Source organism: Balearica regulorum, chromosome 2 (genome assembly GCF_011004875.1).
Source record: "Balearica regulorum gibbericeps isolate bBalReg1 chromosome 2, bBalReg1.pri, whole genome shotgun sequence".
Taxonomy (NCBI): domain Eukaryota; kingdom Metazoa; phylum Chordata; class Aves; order Gruiformes; family Gruidae; genus Balearica; species Balearica regulorum.
This window is the reverse complement of record NC_046185.1, coordinates 118427467-118451013: the sequence shown is the minus strand read 5'-3', so window position 1 is coordinate 118451013 and position 23547 is coordinate 118427467. Positions and strand designations below refer to the sequence as shown.

The window sequence follows — 23547 nt, the reverse complement described above, 5'->3', positions numbered from 1 at the left end:
CGCCGAAGATGAAACAGCAGCTTACAGACCCTCCCACCCTTGGCCAAGGACCATGCCCCATGCGCTTCACCTGCCAACAAGCGTAGAAAAGCAGCACCAAGCACAGGGTGTATTAAACCAGTCTTTATTTCTCTCACAGTATAGCAGGGCTGAAGTTTAAGACCACTCCGTGGCAGTGCCAACCCACTCAGTAGCCTGGGCCGTGGGAGCTGCTGACCAGTCCTCCGTGGCAGGCTGGGCGCTCCAGTCCTCTGCAATTACAAAAGACAACGCCACTTAGTGCAGCCCAGCTCTTCTCACCCGCTACAAGGCATACATCCCCCAGCAGACTTCCCCCAAACTGACCTGTGGGGAACTGCTGGATGGGCACAGACGGCACCTGCACTCCCTCAGACCAATCTGCAACCTCAGGCTGAGGAGGAGCAGTGAATTCTGGAGCTGGGGCCGTCCATTCCGTCTGGAACTCCTCCTTCGTAACTGCTTTCTCAGCAGCAGCCTGCTCCTCCTTTTCAATCTGCAATGGAAGAGCGTAGCCTAAGTCTCCCAGAAACACCTCACCGCCCTCACTGTAACATACCAGACAATATGCACCAACGAACAACAAACAAGACTAATTAACCGCCACTGTAAGCGTGAAGTGCAATTATTACATTGGCAAAACCGATCCTCAACAGCAGACACACAGGACCATAGGGCAGGAGCACAGCCAGGACATCTCACACAGCCTGCCAGAGGTCTCCTACCTCCTCGGGATCCCTGTAGAAGTACAAGTCAGGCATGACTTCCCACGGGTGCTCACGGGAGATGGTGCCACGCATGCGCAGGACCTCGCGAGCCAGCATCCACCACATCAGACCCACTGAATGGGCTCCCTGGAAGAGAAGAAAGATGGATTTCCTGTAAAGCTAAACCTTTGAAAACACCTTTCTTTAATAAAAGGCAAAAAGACATATTTGCACTCCATCAACGGTTCTTGCTTGGCAAGAGAGGCATTGCTTGCTAATGCCCAGACTTACGGACTCGGACTCAGGAACGGGCAACTTTTCAAGTTCCCAGTCACATTCTCAGGTCTCTGCAGAAATCGCAGTGCACTGCCCTCACCAGCATCTGAATTTGCTGTATATAGCATGGCCTGAAGCACTTCTCCTGCTATGGATTTTCATACCACTCACTACCCCACATGAATCTTGTTCAAAAGACAGGAATTATGCTCATCACATATGCCAGAATGAAGAAATGGAAAATCTGACCAAGTGAGCAAATCTTACATCCATGTTCAGATTTGGCTCACGTTAGTTTTGGTGAACAACATCTAGACAGACAACAAAAATAGTTTCCCACCTCCCTAGACTTTACCTTTCAGGTGGTTTCTGGCAAGGTAATGTTTCAGAGCAGTTTCTTCATCAGTTCACTTTATCTTATTCCTATTCATAAACTGTGGCAAGAATGACTATCAAACTCCACTCAATGGGCCACAAAGACCCTCATGGCGTCAGCGAAAAGTCCTGCCAGGTTACTATAGCACACATCCTACGCTTGAGAGTTCCTTGGCCAGAAACTGGCCTCAGCTCCAAGCTCCAACAGTGTGCAGCTCATCTCCTCCTCCCCACCCGCCTGCTAGCTTGCGAGAGGCCTTAATTAGCTTGTCACCCCAGGAGATGTGAGATACAAGTCAACCCTACATTGCCAAAAGCATCCATTTTGCAACCTAGGGCACACTCTGGAGGAAGCAGCTTTGAATGCTACAACAAAGCCGTTACCTTATTGTTGCAGGGAATAGCAATATCCACATAGCGCAGCGGGGAGTCAGTGTTGCACAGAGCAATCGTGGGGATGTTGACGTAAGACGCCTCTGTCAGTGGCTGATGATCAGCCCGGGGGTCCGTAACAACCAGGAGTCGTGGCTCACGGAAAGCCGCTTGGATCTGATTTGTGAAGGTACCAGGGGTGAAACGTCCAGCAATAGGAGTAGCCCCAGTAGCAGCAGCAAACTTCAGAACAGCACGCTGCAAAATGGACCATGGCAAAGATGAACGAAGCAGGAAAAGTGCATTTCAACCAAGTCATCCAGCAAACGTGCACAAAATTTAATTGAACTTATTTGTTTCAGTTCCTAAGAATTCAGGGCTCACCAACAGCTCTGCATTCAGAATGAGACAAAATAAAAATGCTTCTAAAAATAGCTGCACCAACACCAGGAGTTAAAAAGATTGTATCCACCAGCAAAACAAGAAGTCAGGATACAGCCTGAACTTAGCTGCAAGCTCTACTCCAAGTCTCATAATCAAATCACGGAAAGGGGGATAAAACAAGCAGCTTATGAAAAAACCAAAGCCAATATTCTTCTGTTATTTCTACGGTCTTTCATTATCCAGAAGCATAACTTCAGGAACTACAGGAAAAGCTCAGTAGTAAATACACACAAACTCTAGCTGCATCCATTAAAATTGCAGTTGGTGGTTCTTACTCACTTGCAACAGCTTTCAACTTCTCAGGCATCAGCCAGCTGGGCATGTGGCAGGGCCTACTATCAAACTCCATTCATAGAGGGAGCTCCTCTCCTGGCGTTAGCGAAAACCCTGCCATCTGGTTTACTGTAGCACACTTCCGACACTTGAGAGCTCATCGGCCAAAAACTGACCTCAGCATCAAGCTTTAACAGTGTGCAGGTCAAGTCCATAGGAACCCAAGGTTTTTCTTTTTTAAATCCAGCCCATGTCATTCACAATCTTCCTATGTTTGTGGCACCACTTGCATTACTCCAAAGAAACTAAGCTCACAGATAAACTTCAGTGGCTAATCAGACTTTAAATAAAGGTTGTGTCCCCTCCTATGACAGATTTTTTTGGGCTAAAAATCTAGAGACAAAATTTAAAATATACTAGTTACTATACCTTGCTCAGTAACAGAGCAAATTGTCTCTTTGAAAACTTTTGTATCAGAAGCTTATTATCCCCAAAAAGCAGTGCCAATGTCTCACAGAATCACTAGGGAAGGGGGGAGGCACCAGGGGACTAATATGCGAGAAATCCAACAGGAAGTACTCAAAGGACAATATGGAAGAAAAACATCAGACACCCTGAAAACTACATAAACAGGAGGTGGGTTTCAACCAATCTCTTCTAAGCTGCTAGTGCAACAAAAGAAACATGCTTCCAAAAAAGTGTTCCTGGAGCCAAAATTCATGTTACTCCCTTTTAAAACATCAAGCTGCCACTGGCAAGCAACAATGCACGCAAGAGAGTCCTACTCCCAAGACTGCAGGCCTCGTGACCAACAAATGTCCATACCTGTCCAGTATTTCTGGAAGAAATGACACTGACATCAGCTGGGTTCTCAATGGCAACAATGGCACGGGCTGCCAGCAGGAGCTTTTCCCAGGTCCTCTTCAGATTGATGATGTAAATACCTATTGGTGACAAAAGGCTTTAGAGCAACCAGCAATCAATACAAGATCCTAAAAGAGTATAGCAGTCTTCTGTCATTAAACTTGTCACATGGCTGTGGTTACTCCAAAAATCCCGGTTAGTAGAAAGCTATTCCAAGAAAAATCCTCCCATACGGTTTTAACATAGCACAATTCCAGCACCTATCAACATTAACAAGCACCTGGTATGAGCTTCAATCTTTTACTAGGATGCAGCTCAGATGGAAAAACAATGTAAACAAGCAGCAGAAATAACTACTGAGACATTAAAAACATTTTGTTACTATAGTCAAGAACTAGCAGAAGTGCCCAAATCCAGCTATGGTGCATTTATCCAGTTTTGAAATCCGTATTTCATACTCCTTCCCCGAGTAACACGATTCAATCGCTGAAGACATCTGCATCTTTTAGGCCACAGAGAAAGTGCTGGAGAGCTCAAGCATCAGCACTTTTCTGCTTTCCTCAGCTGTTCCTGCAAAACCCCTGCTGCCCACCCAGGGCCGCCCATCCTACGGGTTTACCATCGCTTTTCCTTTTGTAGATATATTGCTCCATCTGGAAGTCAAGGTTGGTGCCTCCCAGGTGGGTCCCGGCAGCGAGGAATTTGAGGACATCCTCCTCCTTCATCTGCAGGACATCGAGACCTCCGGACATTGTGGGGTTTCCCTTTGGAAGCGACGACAGGGAACCTGCGGGGACAGGCACCCAGCTTAGCCAGGCGGGGACTCCCACCTCCCTCTGCCCCACGAGGGCCCGGGACAACGCGCCCGCCAGGAGCCCCAGCCGCCATCTTGGCTGCGCCGGCCTCCTCCTCCCGGCGCATCCGGCAGGCCTTGGCCTTCCCCGCGGCTCGGCCAGGTCCGGCCGCCGGCACCGCGGAGGGGCGCGCAGAGACCCGCCGTCAGCGCCGCGGGGCGGGCGGACGCACCACCACCACCGCCGCCGCCGCCCCCCGAACCGGCGGCCCGGACTCACGCTGACAACGCCGTGTGGAGGCCTGCCCGGGCGCGGAACGAAAGGGAAGGCCGCCTCCGCGTGACGTTTATATATAGCCTCCCCGGCCAATGGGGAGCCGCGGGAAGGGCGGGGCTCCGCCGGTTGCTAAGGAAGAAAGCACCTAGCGACCGGGGGCGGGCCCGGGCCTTGGCAGCACCGCCCGTCGTGAGCCGCGGCGGGGCCGGGTTAAGGCGGAGTCCCCTCGGGCTGCGCGATGGATGGACCGCTCGGTGGGTGAGGAATTAGCTGGATGGTCGCACTCAAAGAGTTGTGGTCAATGGCTCAGTGTCCACGTGGAGACCAGTGACGAGTGGCGTTCCTCAGGGAACCGACATAGTGGGACCGGCACTGTTTAACATCTTTGTCGGCAACACGGACAGTGGGATCGAGTGCACCCTCAGCAAGTTTGCCGACAACACCGAGCTGTGTGGTGTGGTCGACACGCTGGAGGGCAGGGATGCCATCCGGAGGGACCTTGACAGGCTGGAGAGGTGGGTCCCTGTGAACCCCATGAAGTCCAACAAGGCCAAGTGCAAGGTCCTGCATGTGGGTCAGCGCAATCCCAAGCACAACTACAGGCCGGGTGGAAAAATGGAGTGAGAGCAGCCCTGAGGAGAAGGACTTGGGGGTGTTAGTGGACAGGAAGCTCAAGATGACCTGGCAACACACACTTGCAGCCCAGAAAGCCAACCGTGTCCTGGGCTGCATCAAAAGAGGTGTGACCGGCAGGTCAAGGTTGGTGATCCTGCCCCTCTACTCCGCTCTTGTGAGACCCCACCTGGAGTACTGCGTCCAGCTCTGGGGGCCCCAGTACAACAAGACATGGGCCTGTTGGAGCGAGTCCAGAGGAGGCCACGAAGACGATGAGAGGGCTGGAGCACTTCTCCTATGAGGACAGGCTGAGAGAGTTGGGGTTGTTCAACCTGGAGAAGAGAAGCTCTGGGGAGACCTTATAGCAGCCTTCCAGTACCTGAAGGGGACCTACAGGAAAGCTGGAGAGGGACTGTTTACAAGGGTGCATAGTGACAGGACAAGGGGTAATGGCCTTAAGCTGAAAGAGGGTAGATTTAGGTTAGATATAAGGTAGAAAATCTTTACTGTGAGGGTGGTGAAATACTGAAACGGGTTGCCCAGAGAAGTTGTGGATGCCCCATCCCTGGAAGTGTTCAAGGCCAGGTTGGATGGGGCTTTGGGCAACCTGGTCTGGTGGAAGGTGTCCCTGCCCATGGCAGGGGGTTGGAACTAGACAATCTTTGATTCTGTGATTCTATGATTTATTGTAACACTTTAGAATCTGTTTTCCTCTTGAAAGTGAAATATACTCTCTCATTTTCAGTGGTTGATGGTTATTTGATGAAGTATGTAGTAGTTTCTAAATTGCTTGCAGTGGGAGGAGGCCTCTAAGAGGCTGTAGCATCTCTTCTGCTTTCCTGTTCCTCCTCCACTCATTGGCAGTGCCTGGCATGGTGCTGCCCTTTGTGGGAGAGTTTGTGCAGCCAAGGCTGTCCCTGTCTTAGAGAAATTACAAATTCCAGTAGAAGTTAAACTGGCACTGAACTTACTCATTCTGTTCTGCAGCGCACATTAACGTGATAATTTCCCCTTTGGGAGATTTTTTGTTTGTTTGCTTTTAAGAAGCAGCAGAAAGTGATCAGACTTCACATGCTCCATCATCTTTCTCCTCTTCTCTGTCATATTCAGGGAGCAGACACAGGTCTGAGGATGGAGTTTCTTAGAAAAAAAGAAAAATAGTAATATTTACTTTTTTATGCTTGCTATTATTCAGATCTGGATAAATTTCCAGACAGTGCTGTGGTGGGTTGACCCTGGCTGGGGGCCAGGTGCCCACCAGAGCCGCTCTATCACTCCCCTCCTTCTCTAGACAGGGGAGAAAAAGTATAACGAAAAGCTTATGGATCGAGATAAGGACAGGGAGAGATCACTACCAATTATCGTCACGAGCAAAACAGACTGAACTTAGAGAGGGAATTCATGTAATTTATTACTAAGTCAAACAGAGTAAAGGAATGAGAAATAAAACCAAATCTTAAAACACCTCCCCCCACCCCTCCCATCTTCCCGGGCTCAACTTCCCTCCCGGCTTCAACCTCCGCCCCCCCTCAGCAGCACAGGGGGACGGGGAATGGGGGTTACGGTCAGTTCTGCATGCGGTGTTTCTGCTGCTTCTTCATCCCCAGGGGGAGGACTCCTCTCATCATTCCCCTGCTCCAGCGTGGGGTCCCTCTCACGGGAGACAGTCCTTCACGACCTTCTCCAACGTGAGTCCTTCCCACGGGCTACAGTCCTTCAGGAACTGCTCCAGCGTGGGTCTCTTCCATGGGGTGCAAACCTTCAGGAGTAGACGGCTCCAGTGTGGGTCCCCCACCGGGTCACAAGTCCTGTCAGCAAACCTGCTCCAGTGTGGGCTTCCCACGGGGTCACAGCCTCCTTCAGGTGTCTCTACCTGCTCCAGCGTGGGGGGGTCCTCCACGGGCTGCAGGTGGAATCGCTACACCCCCTCATCCTTCCTCCATGGGCTGCAGGGGGACAGCCTGCCTCACCATGGTCTTCACCACGGGCTGCAGGGGAATCTTGCTCGGCGCCTGGAGCACCTCCTGCCCCTCCTTCTGCACTGACCTTGGTGTCTGCCGATGTTCTTACATCTTCTCACTCCTCTCTCTGGCTGCAAAAGCGCTCTCTAACTGTTGTTTTTTTCTCTTTCTCAAATATGTTATCACAGAGGTGCTGATTGGCTTGGCCTTGGCCAGCGGCGGGTCCATCTTGGAGCCGGCTGGCATTGGCTCTATCAGACACAGGGGAAGCTTCTAGCAGCTTCTCACAGAAGCCACCCCTGTAGCCCCCCCCTGCTACCAAAACCTTGCCACACAAACCCAACACAAGTGCAGACACTATTGCCAGTGCCTTCTGCAAGTAATAATTCATGTTCATGTCCTTCTAACAACAGCGCTCCTTTAGTTTTCTCTCATCTATTTTAACCTAATATAACTATAGCAGTGTGGTTGGGCATCGAACCTCCTGATAGCCCCTTTGCAATGACTGCTCACTGAGTTGCTGTGCGGGAGATTATTTAAGTAGGAGGTTACATCATCATCTCATGTATGTTCTTCACTTCCTGTACAATGAGACCTTGTCCTGTTTTGGTGAGCAGCAGTTTGTGCATTTACTGTCAGTCACTTTCCATCATTGACACAAAACTTCATCCTGCAAGTCAGGAGCTGGGCCTCACACTTTTCTTTTCTGTATGCATGTTAGATGATCTTAATTAGCAAGATTACCAGTGCAGTTTTAGAATATTCTCTAAGAGAATAATTCACACATTTGCCACATGGTGGTGACAAAGGTAGGTAAAACGAAACTCAGCAAATAAGCGAGCTCTCAGCAAGAATATGAACTATTACACAGGTACCTAACAGATTATAGACTTTTTTGGCACTTTGATAAGTGTGCTGTGGAGAGTGAGAGCTGACCTGTTGGGGCTATGTGCAACCCATATCTCCTATCACGAGCACAACGTATTAGCTTGGGTGGAGGGCAGGAGTTGAGAGGGGAGGTGATGGTGTTACCGAAGGGTGTGCAATGGATGTAGTTAGGAGAGCTCTTTTGCATACTTTTAATACAGTTGTGTTTGATTATATTTGAACATAATGATTGGAAGTTCAGTAACAAATATTACAGTAAATATGATGTTACCAAGGGAGTGATCCTGGTAAGCATTTCAGACTCCTCTGGAATCTCTGATACTTTACTTGTTTCTTGTTGCTACAGTTTGGGCCCTTTCTGGTAGACCATGAGCTCAACAGCCCATGAGAGGGCTTGGAAGAGTCATGCTAAAGCTTGACAGTAAAGTATTTCTTAATTATTTTCTTAAGCAACCTGAAAGTTTGGTTTATTTTTTAACTGCATGCTGAGAGACTTTAAAATAAACCTTTGTCACTAATGAACACCTCCCTCAGGTAGAAATGTATCTGTCTTATCGTATATTTTAGACCATGTCTCCCTGTCACCACTCACACTGAACTTGGTTACATAATTATATACAGAGCGTGACAGACACTGTTTTTAAAAGTTGAGTTACCTTCAAAATATTCCTTAACCGAGAGAAACTTCTTCCAGCTCAAACACCACATCTGATTACAAAGACACTGAAGCTGATACTAAATGTAATGAGCTTGAATGGAAAGGATAGAGATATTCCTACTTCTGTCGTGCAAACTACTGTCAGCCACTGACAGCAACCAGTGAAATGCTTGGAAGAGCCCCTGGAGCAATGCACCCTGCCATTCTCGTCACAGGCTACCCTACAGCTGTGGGGAACAACACACATGGTGGGCAAAATTATTGAGTAACCCAGGTGGCCAAGGCCACAGCCAGGGCTGTTCCTGTTTGAGCTGCCCTGGTTTGGTGTGCAGAGAGGTTTGGGAAGGCACGGAGAGGGGGTGGGATGGCGCTTGCCCCATCCCTTCCCACGCAGACAGCTAGGACAGCTTACCTGGGCATGGCTTCTGTAGCATAACCACTCCATGGGCTGAACTGGGCTTGCAGAAGCCAGCTCAGCCACACTCAGGTCCTAGAAAACAAAAAGCAAGACATTCAGTGGCTGCATCTGTATGCAAATCTGACATTTACCTGATGGGCATGCATGGCTGTTCACCCCAAAAGGCCCCTATTATTATACGGATTCATCTGGTTGGATTTTACTTGCCTTATTCAATTGCAAGGGAATTGTTTTGCTTGAGCCTCGATTCCTCTACCCAGTCCCAGTGAAGCACAAGCAGGTTCATACTGTACGTGCCCACGCCTGACCTGCCAGAGCAGCAGAGCTTCCCGTGCTCCTGCTGGGCTCCGGCAGCTCGCAGTTAGGACCTTGTCCCCGTGTGTCAGCAGGGTGTCTGGAGCATAACAAATCCTCTGCCTCACCAGAGAACTGCTCCCAAAGCCTTGGGGAACTCTGCAACAGAGTGGCAAGGGTCAGCACTTGGGTGCAGATGTTTTCAGATCACAAAGTGTCACAAGAGGAAAAGCTGCATTTGGCAGAGGATCATCTGCAGTCCTGAAGGGAATATCAAAATTTTTGATGCTTTAATTTAAAAAAAAAGCAAAAAAAAAAGCAGGGGGGGTGGAACAGACAAACCACATCAAGTGTGAAACCTGCGGGTGGAAAACTGTGTGAAAGATCCAAAATCATTTCCCAAATCTATGGGCCTGACACGTATGCAATTAAGCCACGTATTTACTGGGACACACAGAAATGCCAAATAACAATTTTAGCATAGAGCGTGTACCGGTGGCTTTCTCCTTGAATTCAGCCTGTTCCCCCCACAAACCAGAGCAGGGGGCTGTAACAGGATGCCCCAGTGGTGGGAGAGCCACTGGGCTGCAGTGGAGGTGTTCTCTGCTGCCAAAAGGGCTCCTGTGGCAAATGGATCTAAATGGCACCTTGGGAAGAGGCTCAGGAAGATGTTCGGGCAGTATCTATCCCACCCAAAGTGCCAGTAGGCATCATCTAAGAGAGGGTGTGGCACCCCTGGAGCTGGGCCCTCCAGAAGACAAAGAGGAACCCACGGAGATCGACTCACCTCTACAGAAGCTGCACAGTACTGTGCCTCTTTGTAAAATACCATATTGGCTTGTGTTTCAGTTTGTTATTATTTCTTTCATGTTTTGGGGAAACATACTGCAGCAAATCTATTTCCTTCTTATTTCTAGTTCTAGAAAGTCAGAATAGCCTAACATCTGTCAGAAAAGTTGTGGAAGTCTCATTTTAACCTCTTACTGGGGTTTGTCATTTTTACTAAAATTCCGTAATGCATTATGATAAAATCTCCCAAAGCATGTTATAAAATTGGAAATTAAGAAACAGTGCAATGTGGAAAATCAGCTCGATACTTTGAAACCAGAAGCAATACGCATAGTCAAGAGCTCCATATTGGTTTTGCAAAAGTACCCATATATACGTGTGTGTGACAGATGAGGAATATTTTCGGTACTGGTACCGGTTATTATGCATGGCACATAATACATTCAAAAATAAAAATTAAAAAAGCAAGCAAAGCATTTGCCTGGTTTTTAGGTGAAAGGGAGATCCGTAATTCAACATTTTATTACAAGGACAGTGCCTTTAAACTGTTCCTTTTCTATCTTTCCCACTCTCCACCACCCAAGAGGGTTAGTGAGCCTGTCTGCTATCTCTTCTCACAGCTGGGGCAGCTCTCAGCAGCGTGAGCAGAAACACTCCCTACACTGAAGGTGGTTCTCCAAGGCAGCAGGAGAGCTCTGGGGAGCCTGGAGTTTAACAGCGGGCGCTATCGCCACCCTAATTTGGTTATCAGGTACCTGCATAAGCAGTTCGGGTTCAGCTGGCACAAAGCTGCACATCAGGACACACAGATAATTCTTTGCAAAAGATCGCTCCGCGTAAGAATGCATCATCTAGGCAACACCTGAAAAAAGAAGGGGTTTGGGATCTTCACATCTGGAAGACATACATCTCAGTATCAACAGTAATGACATTTTGCTTAGCACAACCTGCCTCCTACTGAATCCCAGGACCATGCTGTGACAGTAGGAGGAGATTACAGCAATCCAGCGTCACCTTGCACTACACCTCACAGCAGAGGACAAAGTCCCAGGCACCATTTCTCAGTGCCCTGCTGAGATCAGACTGCCTGTGTAGCAAAGACCTGGTTGGCAAGAGATTGAAAACAGTCTCTCCCCAGAGTGCTCAAAACCCCACTGTCCTAAAGGCAGGCATTTCACCAGCCGGTATGGAGATTCAATTTCCATCAGTCTTCACACACAGCAGAGAGGCAGAGGAAGCTGTGAAAAAGACAAGATTCCCCATTGCTATGCGTTTTTTCCATTTAAGTAAAGCTGGTTTAGGTTGTACTAGCACAGCCTGTGTATATTATACCCCATAGAAAAAGAGAATGTGCATTGCCTTGTATGGGGTCTGAACTCATCCAATAGTCCTGCTCTCTTGGGAAACTTCTTTTGCTTTCTTAAGCCTCTATTCCATCCCATCCCTTATGGGTTTGACTGGTTTGGGGGCTGGTTGGTTTTTTTTAAGTAATACTGAAGAGATGACATAGTTCATTTTGGCAACCAGTTTTTAATAGAAACATATAATACAATACACCTTCTCACATAAATATTTTATATAAACATATAAACACTCACAATATGCAAACCTACACAGTGTTCCAAAGCTCCAGTTCTGTTTAAACAGTGCAAAGCAAAAAAAAAAATAAATATCAAATTATCAGCACAGGAAAAAGGGAAATGTGAAGTTTCAAAAGCATAAATAATCAGATTATTTCTCTTGTGTCCTTACATTCCACTTAAATACTGACTGTCGCAACACATTAACCAGTTGTGTTCTTATACCACAGCTGCAGGGGCAAGCAGAGTCAATGCACGTTCACTCGTAGTGTACTGCCAGCAATGGAGGTCATTTAGGTTGTACAGTGACCATTTGTTGTTAATTAGAAGCACGCAACCTCAAGAGCAATATATCTAAACTTCAAGTCCACACACTTGTTTTTCTTGACTTGCTATAGCTATCAAGAAATAACTAGAGTAAATCACTTTAGAAACAGAATGTTTTCGAAGAGGGGAAAAGGGTGAAGGATGGTAATGATAAGCACTGAGAAATAGTCTTGTGTCTGCCTATGTGATACAGCTTTCGGAAGACAGTGAAACAGAACTTCAGGCTTTCCCTTCTCCCGTATATGAGACCTGATAAAAGAAATAATAAAGAAAAACAAACAACAAACTTGCACCACAAAACTCACTCTCCCCAGCTCACAGGTAGAGAAGTTTCTGGATCTGCAGCACCAAAGGTTGATGAAACACAGTGCAATTTAGATTCTCTATTTCTTAAACTCAAAGGAGCCCAGGCTAATTCACAAGTCAAAACCACATACTTTTTCATTCTAGTGCAACAACAAAGAGCCTCCTCATTCTCCACAAAATAAGGGGAATGGAAGAACTTTCCCAAAGGAAAAGCTAACACTGCTTTAGGCCTGAATCCAGAGCTAAAAAAAAAGACTTCAAAACACCAGCACACCAGAATAAATTCTCTAGTTCTTCCTTTGTTACTTGACCATGCAGGAGTATAGGGCATAAAAGCCACCAAAGCGTTCCTGCATTTCAGGTTTCCGATGAGGATATTACTTAATTCAGCATTTATCACCTGGCATTCTTTGCTTGCTTTCCTCATTTTTAGGAGCCTAAGTTTCTGTCTGTAAAAGTTGCACAGTGCTTTGTCACTGCTAAATCAAGAACTAAAACATTCGTGAAGCATCTTGCAGGCAACACCTGCCACAGCCCAGGATGAACAACAGATCCAATTTACACACCAGATTAAGAAAGCCTCAAATCAATTCAGGCTGCCATCATAATATGTTGATTTGATCCCATGAATAGGGAAGTAAAAGCCATATGAGAACTCATGTAATTGCCACCTTACTCCATCCTATCAGAAATCCTAGATTTGGTTCTCCAGCTCTCTGTGCCAGTAGCGCTCAGGATAACAAACAGCAGAATGTGCAGTTACCACTGTTCATGCACCCTCACAAGTTCAGGTCACTAAGGATAGGAGGGACAGCGAAAGAAAGGAACAGTTCTTCATATTCAGGATTTAGCAAATGATGTGCCTACATGCCTGACAGTGAGAAGCAGCAGATGGAATCTGACAGCTTGTCAAGTCACAACACAGAAAGATTTGATGGAGTGCTCTTATTAACACATCGACATGTGCACACCAGACCCTCTACCACCATTCTTGGAGACTCCTGCACTGTGTAGCGCCAGTCTCCCCTCACAGATGGGCTGAGGCTAAAAACAGGCAGCACCTTCCAAACCTCCAGCCTGTCCCCTTACACTTTACTTGGACTTAACTTTCACATCAGTCATCAAACCTTCCCGGAGTTGGAATCTGGTAAAGAACATCTTTTACAACCCATGTCCCCTCTACTCTTGTGCTCAGCAGGTTGCCAGGACAGGCAGTGATTGTGTAAATTACACTCTAAATTTTACGATCAACAGGTAGGTAGTACCAGCTTTTTGTACAGCTACAGTGTCATGTCTTCATATTTAGAAACATTTGCTCTGTTTCTAAAGTGAATTGTAATATCACAATTGCAAGGCACACTACAGAACAGGATGCGCAATTCCACGCCCAGCTTTGCAGCAACACCAATGGAGCTGCAAGAGTCCCAACCCAGCCAGCCAGCACAGAGGCACAAGTGAAAAGGGGAGCAGGCTGTACCCAAGTTTGGACAGCACACGCTATGAGGTCATTGTAACAAAGTAGGAAGGAGGAAGAAGGCACAGTGGATGAGAAAAGTCTAAGCCTAAACTCAGGAATACCGAAATACGGACTACCTGCTAAGAGAAAATGATCAGCTGGGAAACTGTGAAGAGTCTGTGTGGAGCCCAAAGACAATTAAAGTCACCTACCAAACACTCATAGGGCCCAAACTTTGGCAAAAGCTTACAGAAAAGAGCAAACCCAGAGATAATCCACATGCAGTCCAGCAGCAGCTTTTAAGGGAAGTCTGAACTGTCAGTATCTAAATCTGCTTCCATTAGACATTTACGCATTATGAGCGGTGACCTGAAAAGCTACATCTAAGGACCAGCTCACACTGAGGGTGCTGATCTGGGATTAACAAATGAATAAGAAGCAAATAAGTCTCTAGTACAACTGGATTAAAAAAAAATAAAATACTTGAGTGTTCCTGATATAGTCAGACCAGCAGGAAAAATGGTTTTCAGAGAACAAGTAGAACTTTGGTAGCAATCAACTCTAAAGTGCCTTTTGCTTCTTAATTCATGTGCAAACACTGCTGTAAAGGCAGAAGCACATTTCAAGAGTGTTAAGATGCTCAATTACATAATAACACATGACACAGCAAGGAGGTTCCAGTTACCTTCTCTGCTATCATGCACAGTACAAAAGTGATGACAGGGACCATGTTCCTAGCTTTCCTTCAGCACTTCATTTCTCTTCCACCCACACCTGCAATATAAACATTAAGAAACACATCCAGTCTCCCACTGTGGTCTGCAACGTTCCCCTGTGAGAACAAAGCATATGTGGAAGGAGGACCTACATCAGATCAGCCAGACCAGCAAGGCTTGCAGGTTCTGCAACCACTGTTTTCTCCTCAAACACTTTTGCTCAGCAATGTCTCATTGCATTAAGGTAGTGAGCACCAAGTAAAAGGGGTATAGTTACCAGGCTGTGGAAACCCTACCATTTCCCGTGGCAATCTGCAAGTGCAGTCTTCTGGAATGCATTGATAAATGATGCAAAGATCCAATCCTTCTTTCCTCTCTTGCCAAAAGGCCTAACACCCTGTCTCAGAAGGGCTGTCTGCCTCCTGGCTGAGCAACGCTTATTCCTCTGTGGAACTGGGAACTTCCTAGTGCCAGTTGATCACAGCAAGCAGGAGGACTGAAGCTGGTCATTTCTGTGCAAGTCAGTCAAGATTTCAAGCCCATTTTTTCCATCATCTGTTCATACACTGTCCATGCCATTGCTGCCATCAGAGTCCGCCTGAGAGCACGGGGCACACCACCTTGGAAAAAGCCGACCAATCCGAAGTCCTGCAACAGGAGACAAACAGCAATCCATCATAATCTGCCTCTAGTGTTTTAATTTCTCATCATTTATTACATGGAACAGCACAGGATATATTTCAGCTCAGACTCAGATCAGTTTCTGAAAGACCCAGACTTAAATAGCATTTAATGTTTAGGAAGAACCTGTAGCACTGTGCAATTGCAGGGCTACCCAAGAAAGCAAGAGGATCAGTGAGTGGAGAAGGGAATGCCAGGATGGTGACAATGGACGGGGAAATCCACACTCAAGCCCAGCAAAGAGAAGGCAAGAGCGTAACAGTTTTAGGACATTTCAGGAAAAGGACTTGTCCTTGTTTTGGAGCTTCATTTACAAAATGTCACTTAGCTATTCTGTAAAAACTGAGATTTCTAAGTACTGAAGTAAAAAAACATTCTGATATGAGAAAAACGTTCTGTGCACAAAAAAATCCATGCACAAATAAACAGATTCATGTTTAGGAATAGAGTTAAATATGGAAAGAAAGCAAACCTGCCAAGATCCATCCTTCTGAGGGCAAGAAGGGAAAGGTGGGCTTTGAGTACATCTCCATCGCATTCCTGGGATAAAGAACTGCGCATTTATTTCTCTTCTAGTGTCCAAAGGGCAAAGAATTGTTTTGTAACTGGGTTATTGTATTGGGTCTCGCTGAGATGGAGTTAATTTTCCACACTGCAGCCCTCATAGTGCTGTGCTATGTATTGGTAGCTAGCGAGGAGTTGACAACACATCAGTGTTTTGGCTACTACTGAGCAGTGCTGGCACAGCATCAAGGCTGCCTCTCCCAACATTTCTTCCCCCTCCTCAGCAGTAGACTGGGGATGGGCAAGATCTTGGGAGGGGACACAGCCAGGACAGCTGACCCAAACTGACCAAAGGGATATACCATACCATATGATGTCTGCTCAGCGATAAAAGCTATGAGAAAGGAGGAAGGGGGCGCATTTGTTAATCATGATGTTTGTCTTTGGGAGCAACCACTACATGTACTGAAGTCCTGTTTCCTGGGAAGTGGCCAGACATTGCTTGCTGATGGGAAGCAGAGAAGAATCTTTTGCTTTTGCTTTATTAAACTGCCTTTATATTGACCCATGAGTTTGGGGTTATTTTTTTCCATCTTATTTTTTTTCCCCCCTCCCTGTCCTGCTGAGGAGGGGAATGATAGAGCAGCTTGGTGGACACCTGGCACCCAGCCAAGGTTAAATCACCACACACATCTGAGTGGCACTACACACAAAAGAAACCCTTTGCTCCAGTGTGCTAATCACAGATGTGCCTACACCGATAAACCACAGGCAGCAGCAGCTGTAAGTACAGCTCCTCCAAGCCTTCACACTAAGCTAACCTGAAATAAGCTAAGCGCTTTCCATCACTACCAACATAAGAATCAATACATAACAGACAGAACTGAAGTGAAATCATTCACCAGCCTGAAACATGAAGCAGGACTGTGTGGAGACACACTTGCTGGAATATGCCCACCTTTGTGCTCCAGTACTCTGAGTGTGCTCTCCAATTCCCCATCACCTGTAATTTTCTGAAAACAGATACAGGACTGAGGAATGGCAAGAATAATCATGGAGCACATTCACTGCCTTGCAATCCACTCAAGAGCAGCAAGAAACACATCTGAGTAGTGACAATAGACTCTCTAATTACAAGGAAAAGCAAGGAATGGGCTGAAGCCTCTACTTTCAGACCATCAACCAGAGTATTTTCCAGTTATTACTAAACAAGTCCACACATAAACCAGTGACAAAAGATTCAGTTTCTCACAGCATGACCCACCTCAACTTCTGAAAATGCTGACGCTGAGTAGCCTAACCGCAAGAGCGCATCAGACAGACACATTTGTTCACCTCATCACAGCTATGATAAGAAAGACAACTTTCTTATCATAGCTGTGCTTCAGGCGAGGAGATCACAAGTGAGGCTGTGATTGCATGTATTAGAAGGGATTCACCTCACCTTGTAGATGAAGGCAATGGCCTGGCTTGTCCTGCGGTACTTTTGGGGGGACAACTGCATGTGTGTTTTGATGACATCAGCAGGCTGTGTTGCCAGTGAGGCCAAGATTCCTGCAAAGATCCCACAGCCAAAATTCAGCAAGGGCATGAGCACTGGATCCAACTGGTCTGCAACAGAGCAAAGGGAATGCACTCAGGCAAAACCAGGCCAGGAATGCTGTGTGACAAAGTGAAAAGCTGCTGAATGATTAAATAAACATCAAGGTCTAAGAAAACTGAAAATCTATGCAGGGTAGAGGAACCTTTAAAGGGGAAAAGTGGCTACAAGTCAAAAGTTAGCACTATTAAAAAGCCTCACTTTTGATTCACAAATTTGACAGGAACCCAGAGAAGGAAAGATTGTGCAAGTGTTGCCCCAGCCAGTTCTAACATCAGAGAAACCCTGGGTTAGTGAAAATTGATCAGTATACAAGACAACCAGCAGCAAAATGGATGACTGAACACATCCTCTCTTTCATCTGTTCACTAAACCACCTTATGCGTCAGTCTTTGTAAAGACAATCAATCAATTTTGGGCCAATTTCCATTTCTACACTGACCTGAGCTATAGGTCTACAGTCCTCCACAGGAAAATGTGAATATCCCACCTAAAGCCCTACAAGAGACTAATTTAACTACTGAGGTAGAGGGCAATAAGCAGAGCATGCAGGCAGTCAACTGCAGGGCAAGATGCAAGAAAAGAAACATATCCCATTACAGCCTCCAATGTTCAGCCTTACCCTGAGGTGTGAATTTTTTGGTCTGTGTGTAGAACATCAGGTAGATCCCAGAGAAGGGTGCATCCCGCAGCAGCGTTGCGGTGAGCCCGCTGAACATCCCACGAGCCCCTTCTGTCTGATAGATACTCTTCAGAGCTCCATATACACTCCCATAGCCAAATCTTCCACTCTGCAAGGGTAGACAATGGTCAGTCATCCACATGCCAGGCACAGGCCAAGGAGCCCTACACACCCCCCAAAGCCACCCTGTCCGAACAAGTGATAGTATGCACGCCATGTGATGCCTGAGACTGCAGCACAGAGGACAGCCCAAGGCAAAAACTGGGTTCCACCTACTTCAGCCTTTAAAACAATCCTTCAGAAAGGTAAAACAAGACAGATGCTAAAATTACACAGACATTGTATATAAGCGAAACTTTAAAATCTCAGGGTGAATTCTGTTTCATCTTACACTTCTTGCCTAAAAATCAGTGCACGGCTTTTCCTGCACTGACCCAGGATGAAATCAGGACTACATCCTTGACCATACCCAAGTAGCAGCACCCTTCTCCAAAGAAAAGAATTTCCTTTTCATCATGAGGAAGGCACGTGACATCATTAACAGGGAACTAATTAGAAAGTCATACTCACCTCATATCGGGTCTTCACAACAGTCACTGGCAACATGCAAATCCCTGATACTGCACGTGCAGTGGCACCCAGAAAGACAGACTCCAGGGCTGTGGGTGAACGGTCCACTAGAAACTTTTGCTTCATCATGTATAAAGTGCTGAAGTAAATCCCAACCCCAGGAATACATCTTGCAAAGGACTTCAGAAGAAACAGGAGCAGATGAAGAAAGAAAAAGCACACATAAGACAAGAGGTACTACAGAACCTTGACAGGAAGCTTTGCACACACACAAAGAAAAAACAAATCACTAATACTAACATGCTGAGGAAAGAAGACAGGTAAAAATAATTTACAGCACTGAGAACCCATTGATTCAAACGATGCCAGGATTTAATGCATTTCTCAACTGCAGTTTTCTAGGAACAAGATATTCCAAAACAAAATGAGGTTGGCACAGTTGCCACCCCACATTTGCAAAGGTATTCAAGTGCTGAGCTGCTCAGGACTGCAAAACCACAGGGACTGCCATGACCAAATCAGTAGAACTCACAACATTAACTCCTTAAAAAAAGGAATTAATTATCCTAAATCACATGGTTTCATTCATAATTGTACAGGAGCTGGCTATTTAAATCCTGTCCGTAGTTAGTAATAAACAGTAGGTTTCTTTATCTACTTATTTTTAGAAGTCAAGGTTAAAACAGCCACTTACTGGAGAGACACCTTTCCAGAGCCCCAGAAGACTCTCAGTACGAACAACCCTGAAAAGAAGCGTTACCATCCCAGCACGACCGGACCTGAAAGGATGACAAGACAGGAACTGCAGAGATGACCTGCTTATGCTCTGGCAGATGTACTCTGCAGCCACCCCTTTTCACTCATATCTCTGTGCATTACCCCAGCACCTCAGAGGTGTCCTTCTAGACTCAGCCTGCTTTCCTTGGTTACTCTTTCCAGGGCTTCTCTGCCACCTTCTGTTTTCCCACCACTTGTAACACATGTTAGAAGCCTCTCTCATTAGTATCTTTAGTTGCTCATTCCCCTTGTTAGCAGCAGCAAATGTAGTCATAGTTGACTACACTGGGCTAATGGGAGCAGCTGCACACGTGGACAGGTTATGTGGCAACAACACACAATTTTTCAGGCAGAGGACACCCCATGATACGGAATGATGGCCACTCCAGCAAACATCAGTCTCTCAGTGGCACAAATGCTCTGGTTACCTGTTATTAAAGTAGCATTCACAAGAGCAGCTGTTTTTGTCTCTTCTGGAGCAAAATATCAATCCTTCTCCATGCTATAAAAATACCTCCTATTTCAGAAAGATTCCCAGTATCTGAATTACAACCCTGAACTCCAAGCCCCAGCCAGCAAATTAGGCAGAAGCCTATGGTGGAGCACCCCCACACCCCCATGCATACACATCCCCACTCTCTCACCCATTCACAGCAGGCTGCAGAGTTTGCAGGCGGGTTTTCAGCAGGTCAAGGGGTTGGAAGAGGAGTGTGGAGCAAGTCCCACTGATGGAGCCACACACAAAGGCCTTTAGGACTGGATGCATCTGGAAGAGAAAGACAATGACTTTAAATGGCCTTTTAATTAAGAACGGCACAAGAAGAAATACAGCAGCTGATATGTCACATGTTATAGGAAAGGAAGACGAGCTAAGGATTGCTGCTCAGGACACAGGAAACTTTTTCTGACCTTTTTCAGAGCCTGACCAAGTTTTGGTCCTTCTGCCTTTCCTGGGAGATTGTTCCAGGATCTCCTTGCAATTTGGTGGTTGGAAAAAGTTTTCTGAACATCAAATGTATTAGCAGCCATTTGGTAACAATTTGCCATGACTAAGGAAACGGGTGCCCCCTTCTCACCACCCCGCCAAATACCTGTGCCTTAGCCTCAAACCCATCCACCTCTGCTCGGCACCCTGCTGCCAGCGCCTCCAACCCTTCCTCCCCATCACACACCAAGGTCCCCCACTGCTACACGCACTAGCAGAGCTCTCCCTTAAAATTGCCCACCACCCAAACCCAACTCAAACACACCAAAAGCACAGCACGGCCTGCTCAGCTAAGGTCTGGTTGTCCTATCCACACCAGCTGCTGCCTCTCAGCACTTTTCAGGTGATAATGCAGGAGGCACAAACCACACAGCAAGGTGGAGATTTTTTTAATTAAAACACATAATTGTGTTTTGTTAATGGAGAACGAGTTTCTACACCCCTTGGAGCACAATCGTGTCCGAGAAAATTTTTGTAGCACGGTGGTTTCTGGAGGGGCACACTCGAAAGCCACTAACGTGTCCTTTGCAGCGAGCTGCGCACGGCTGCCTTCCAACGCCGACTTTCAGACCCCTCTCAAAACCCGTTACGACCCTCCGGCCGCGCTGCACGGGCAGAGCAACGGCCATCCCCCAGCCCCACCACCGCCCGGGCTCACCGGCGCTTCAGCCCCGCGGTTTGCTGCCGCCTTACCGGGGCAGGGCCCAGGCGTCCCGCCCGTCCCTCAGGCTGGCCCGGGGCCAGTCTCTCAAGAACCGGGCGGCCGCGGGACGCGGTAGAGGAGGGGAGGGGGCGCAGCGAGCCCCCCGCCACCGCCTCCCACCCGGGCGCTGCCGCCGGACTCCCCTCCGCGGAGCGAGCAAGGAGGGCGCGGGGGCAACGGCCGCTTACCGACCCCCCAACGGACCATAACGGCACGGCCGCACGTCACTACCTCTGCCTCTCGCCCCGGCATCCCAACGCCGCCCCGCAGGCAGCCAGCGCGGCGGGCAAAAGTGACGCACCCAGGGCCGTTCCCCCGCTGGCCAATGCGAGCAGCCAGCCAGCCTCGAGCCAACCCGCGGAATGAGACCGCGACCCTGCAGGGCGCATGCGCCTGCCCTTAACCCTTCGCGTCCCGCGCGCCCCCCACCGGCTGTCCCTGTCTGCGGCCTTGGGCCGGGCCCAGCTGGGCAGCGGCCTGGCCTGAGTGCGAGCAGCAGCCAGCCGCCTCGCCCCCGGGATCGCGGTTTTGTCACATCCCCCGCAACTGAGTCCCAGTGGGCACTGTCAGACACGGGCAGTGGGAAGGGGACGGTTTATAATAGGTAGTTTCCATGTCTTCCCTCAGCGGCCCCCCCCCCCCGGCCCCTCACGCCCCAACCGTGTTGTTGTGGAGCCTGTGGCATTAAAAAAACCCCTGAGCTTCTGCCTGACGCTTTCTTACCACTAGTGTTTCCACTTGGTCTTCCACATCCTGGGCCCGGAGCAGAGGAGGGCTGAGTTTCCAGAGCATTGAAGGAGGAAGGTGATGAAATGAGGCGCTTCTACTTTAGACCTGCGTCAGCCCTCGGACTGCGCGTCTTCACCGCGCCTACGGAGCCAGCCATTTCTTATCAGCGAAGCAGGAGGGGACTGGGAGGAACACATGGCGGCTTCGACGAACTGCTTTTCTGAGAATCTCGCCTGCAAGCTTGCTGTGCCCAGGCTGAGTAAGGTGCAGCACACACAGACATGTCATGCTCCAGCTAAGTTGGGCTGTTCCTAGGAAGAAAATCCTGCATGCAGCAATAGCCAAGTGCATGAAGTCCTCACTCTTGTTTGCTTGCTTTGCCACATGGCAGCCTGTCCTGGTTTTGGCAGGGATAAAGTTAATTTTCTTCCTAGCAGATTGTGCAGTGCTGTGTTTTGGATTTATGATGAGAATAATGTTGGTAACACACTGATGTTGTTAGTTGTTGCCAAGCAGTCAAGAACTTTTCAGCTTCTCATACTGCCCTGCCAACAAGAAGGTGGGGGGGCCCCAAGAAGCTGGGAGGAGACACAGCCAGGACAGCTGACCCAAACTGGCCAAAGAGATATTCCATACCATATGATATATTCAGGGGCCAGCTTGGCATCTTGCAGAGCATTGAGTTCAGGTGGAAATTGTGCTGTTCATCACTTTTTTTTTAATTGTTGTTATCTTCCTCTTTTTTTTTGTTTTGTCCTATTAAATTGTCTTTATCTCAACCCACGAGTTTTTTTTTTCCTTTTCCATTTCCAATTCTCTCCCCCATCCCACTGGGAGGGGGGAGTGAGCAAATGGCTGTGTGGTTGTTTTAGCTGCCTGCGGGGTTAAACCACAACACAGCCCCTTAAGAAAGAGGGAACATCTCTGAGAAAATCTAACACACAGGCTAGCAAAAGCTCTTAATTAGGGATGCCCTGGTCCCTTTTGCAAGTTCCTCATTATGCAGGTCCCTCTGGGGAGTGACTTAATGTTTCATTAACTGACTCTGCCTGCTAACTCATGGAAAAGAGGATCAGCTCACCCCTGTCCTTCCTGGTGCTTCTTTCCCTAGCTCACATCTTGCTCTACCATGGACCTCCATGGGGGACAACCTGCATCACCATGGTCTTTACCACGGGCTGCAGGGGAATCTGTGCTCCAGCACCTGGAGCACCTCCTGCCCCTCCTTCTTCATTGACCTTGGTGTCTGCAGGGCTGTTTCTCTCACATGTTCTCACTCCTGTCCCACAGCTGCTGTTGCACAGCGGTTTTTACCCTTTCTAAAATATGTTACCACAGACACACTACCAGTGTTGCTGATCAGCTCAGCTTCGGCCAGCAGCCGGTTTGTTTTGGAGCCAGCTGGAACTGGCTTTGTCTGACATGGGGACAGCTTCTGATGTCTTCTCATAGAAGCCACTCCTGCAACCACCCCGCTACCTAAACCTTGCCACATAAACCCAATACATTCTGCCCCTCACCTCTGTGAACCACACATTTGTCATTAAAATAGGCATTCCTCACACAATCTACAAACTTCACTTAAACTCAACAAAAGAATTCCCCACACCAAAATCAAAATAACATCATCATAACACCAACAAAAGTGGACAATTTACACACATTCCATCCCTTGTCCCCTCATCACAGTTACAACAACAAAATTTCCCCACAGTAAAAATATATTTAAATGATTCTTTAGAGGAGCAAGCTTAACAAGTCTAACAAGGCTGACAAATGTAAGTGATCCTTCCAAAATGTTTCTGTATGGAAATGAGCTTTTGTGTGGAGCTGAGGGTGGTGTGGCTGGATCCTCTTCCTCCATGTCTTTGGGTGGAGCTACAATGGACATTTGTGGTTTTACCTGAAG

At 47.6% G+C, this 23547-nt stretch overlaps 2 protein-coding genes, 2 long non-coding RNA genes and 2 other non-coding genes across 9 annotated transcripts; 1 reads left to right on the top strand and 5 right to left on the bottom strand.

Moving 5' to 3' along the window:
• Window positions 1–108: 108 nt before the first annotated feature.
• Window positions 109–4490, bottom strand: RPSA (ribosomal protein SA). The gene is made up of 7 exons (XM_075745552.1): window positions 4403–4490; window positions 3949–4116; window positions 3291–3409; window positions 1761–2006; window positions 744–872; window positions 346–514; window positions 109–251 (listed from the first exon to the last, which is right to left on the bottom strand). Exons 2-7 carry the CDS (start codon window positions 4079–4081, stop codon window positions 157–159), a joined length of 891 nt encoding a protein of 296 aa, XP_075601667.1. The 5' UTR covers window positions 4082–4116; window positions 4403–4490; the 3' UTR covers window positions 109–156.
• Window positions 1434–1592, bottom strand: LOC142600848 (small nucleolar RNA SNORA62/SNORA6 family). Its single transcript, XR_012834372.1, has one exon. It is a non-coding gene; the product is annotated as a small nucleolar RNA SNORA62/SNORA6 family (small nucleolar RNA).
• On the bottom strand, window positions 2511–2670 carry LOC142600847 (small nucleolar RNA SNORA62/SNORA6 family). The gene has a single exon (XR_012834371.1). It is a non-coding gene; the product is annotated as a small nucleolar RNA SNORA62/SNORA6 family (small nucleolar RNA).
• A 4152-nt stretch (window positions 4491–8642) lies between the features above and the next one.
• On the bottom strand, window positions 8643–10966 carry LOC142600515 (uncharacterized). Its single transcript, XR_012834046.1, has 2 exons — window positions 10778–10966; window positions 8643–9392 (listed from the first exon to the last, which is right to left on the bottom strand). It is a non-coding gene; the product is annotated as an uncharacterized LOC142600515 (long non-coding RNA).
• Window positions 10967–11532: 566 nt separating this feature from the next.
• On the bottom strand, window positions 11533–21771 carry SLC25A38 (solute carrier family 25 member 38). Of its 4 annotated transcripts, none has more exons than XM_075745549.1 (7): window positions 21633–21771; window positions 19866–19987; window positions 19139–19223; window positions 18445–18624; window positions 17815–17983; window positions 17037–17203; window positions 11533–15055 (listed from the first exon to the last, which is right to left on the bottom strand). In XM_075745549.1, exons 1-7 carry the CDS (start codon window positions 21699–21701, stop codon window positions 14933–14935), a joined length of 915 nt encoding a protein of 304 aa, XP_075601664.1. In that variant the 5' UTR covers window positions 21702–21771; the 3' UTR covers window positions 11533–14932. The 4 variants fall into 4 exon arrangements, with proteins under 4 accessions (XP_075601664.1, XP_075601665.1, XP_075601666.1 ...); XM_075745550.1 differs by lacking the exon at window positions 21633–21771 and adding an exon at window positions 21141–21219; XM_075745551.1 differs by lacking the exon at window positions 21633–21771 and adding an exon at window positions 20900–21134.
• LOC142600514 (uncharacterized) lies at window positions 21385–22417 on the top strand. Its single transcript, XR_012834044.1, has 2 exons — window positions 21385–21513; window positions 21639–22417. It is a non-coding gene; the product is annotated as an uncharacterized LOC142600514 (long non-coding RNA).
• The last annotated feature ends 1130 nt before the right edge of the window (window positions 22418–23547 follow it).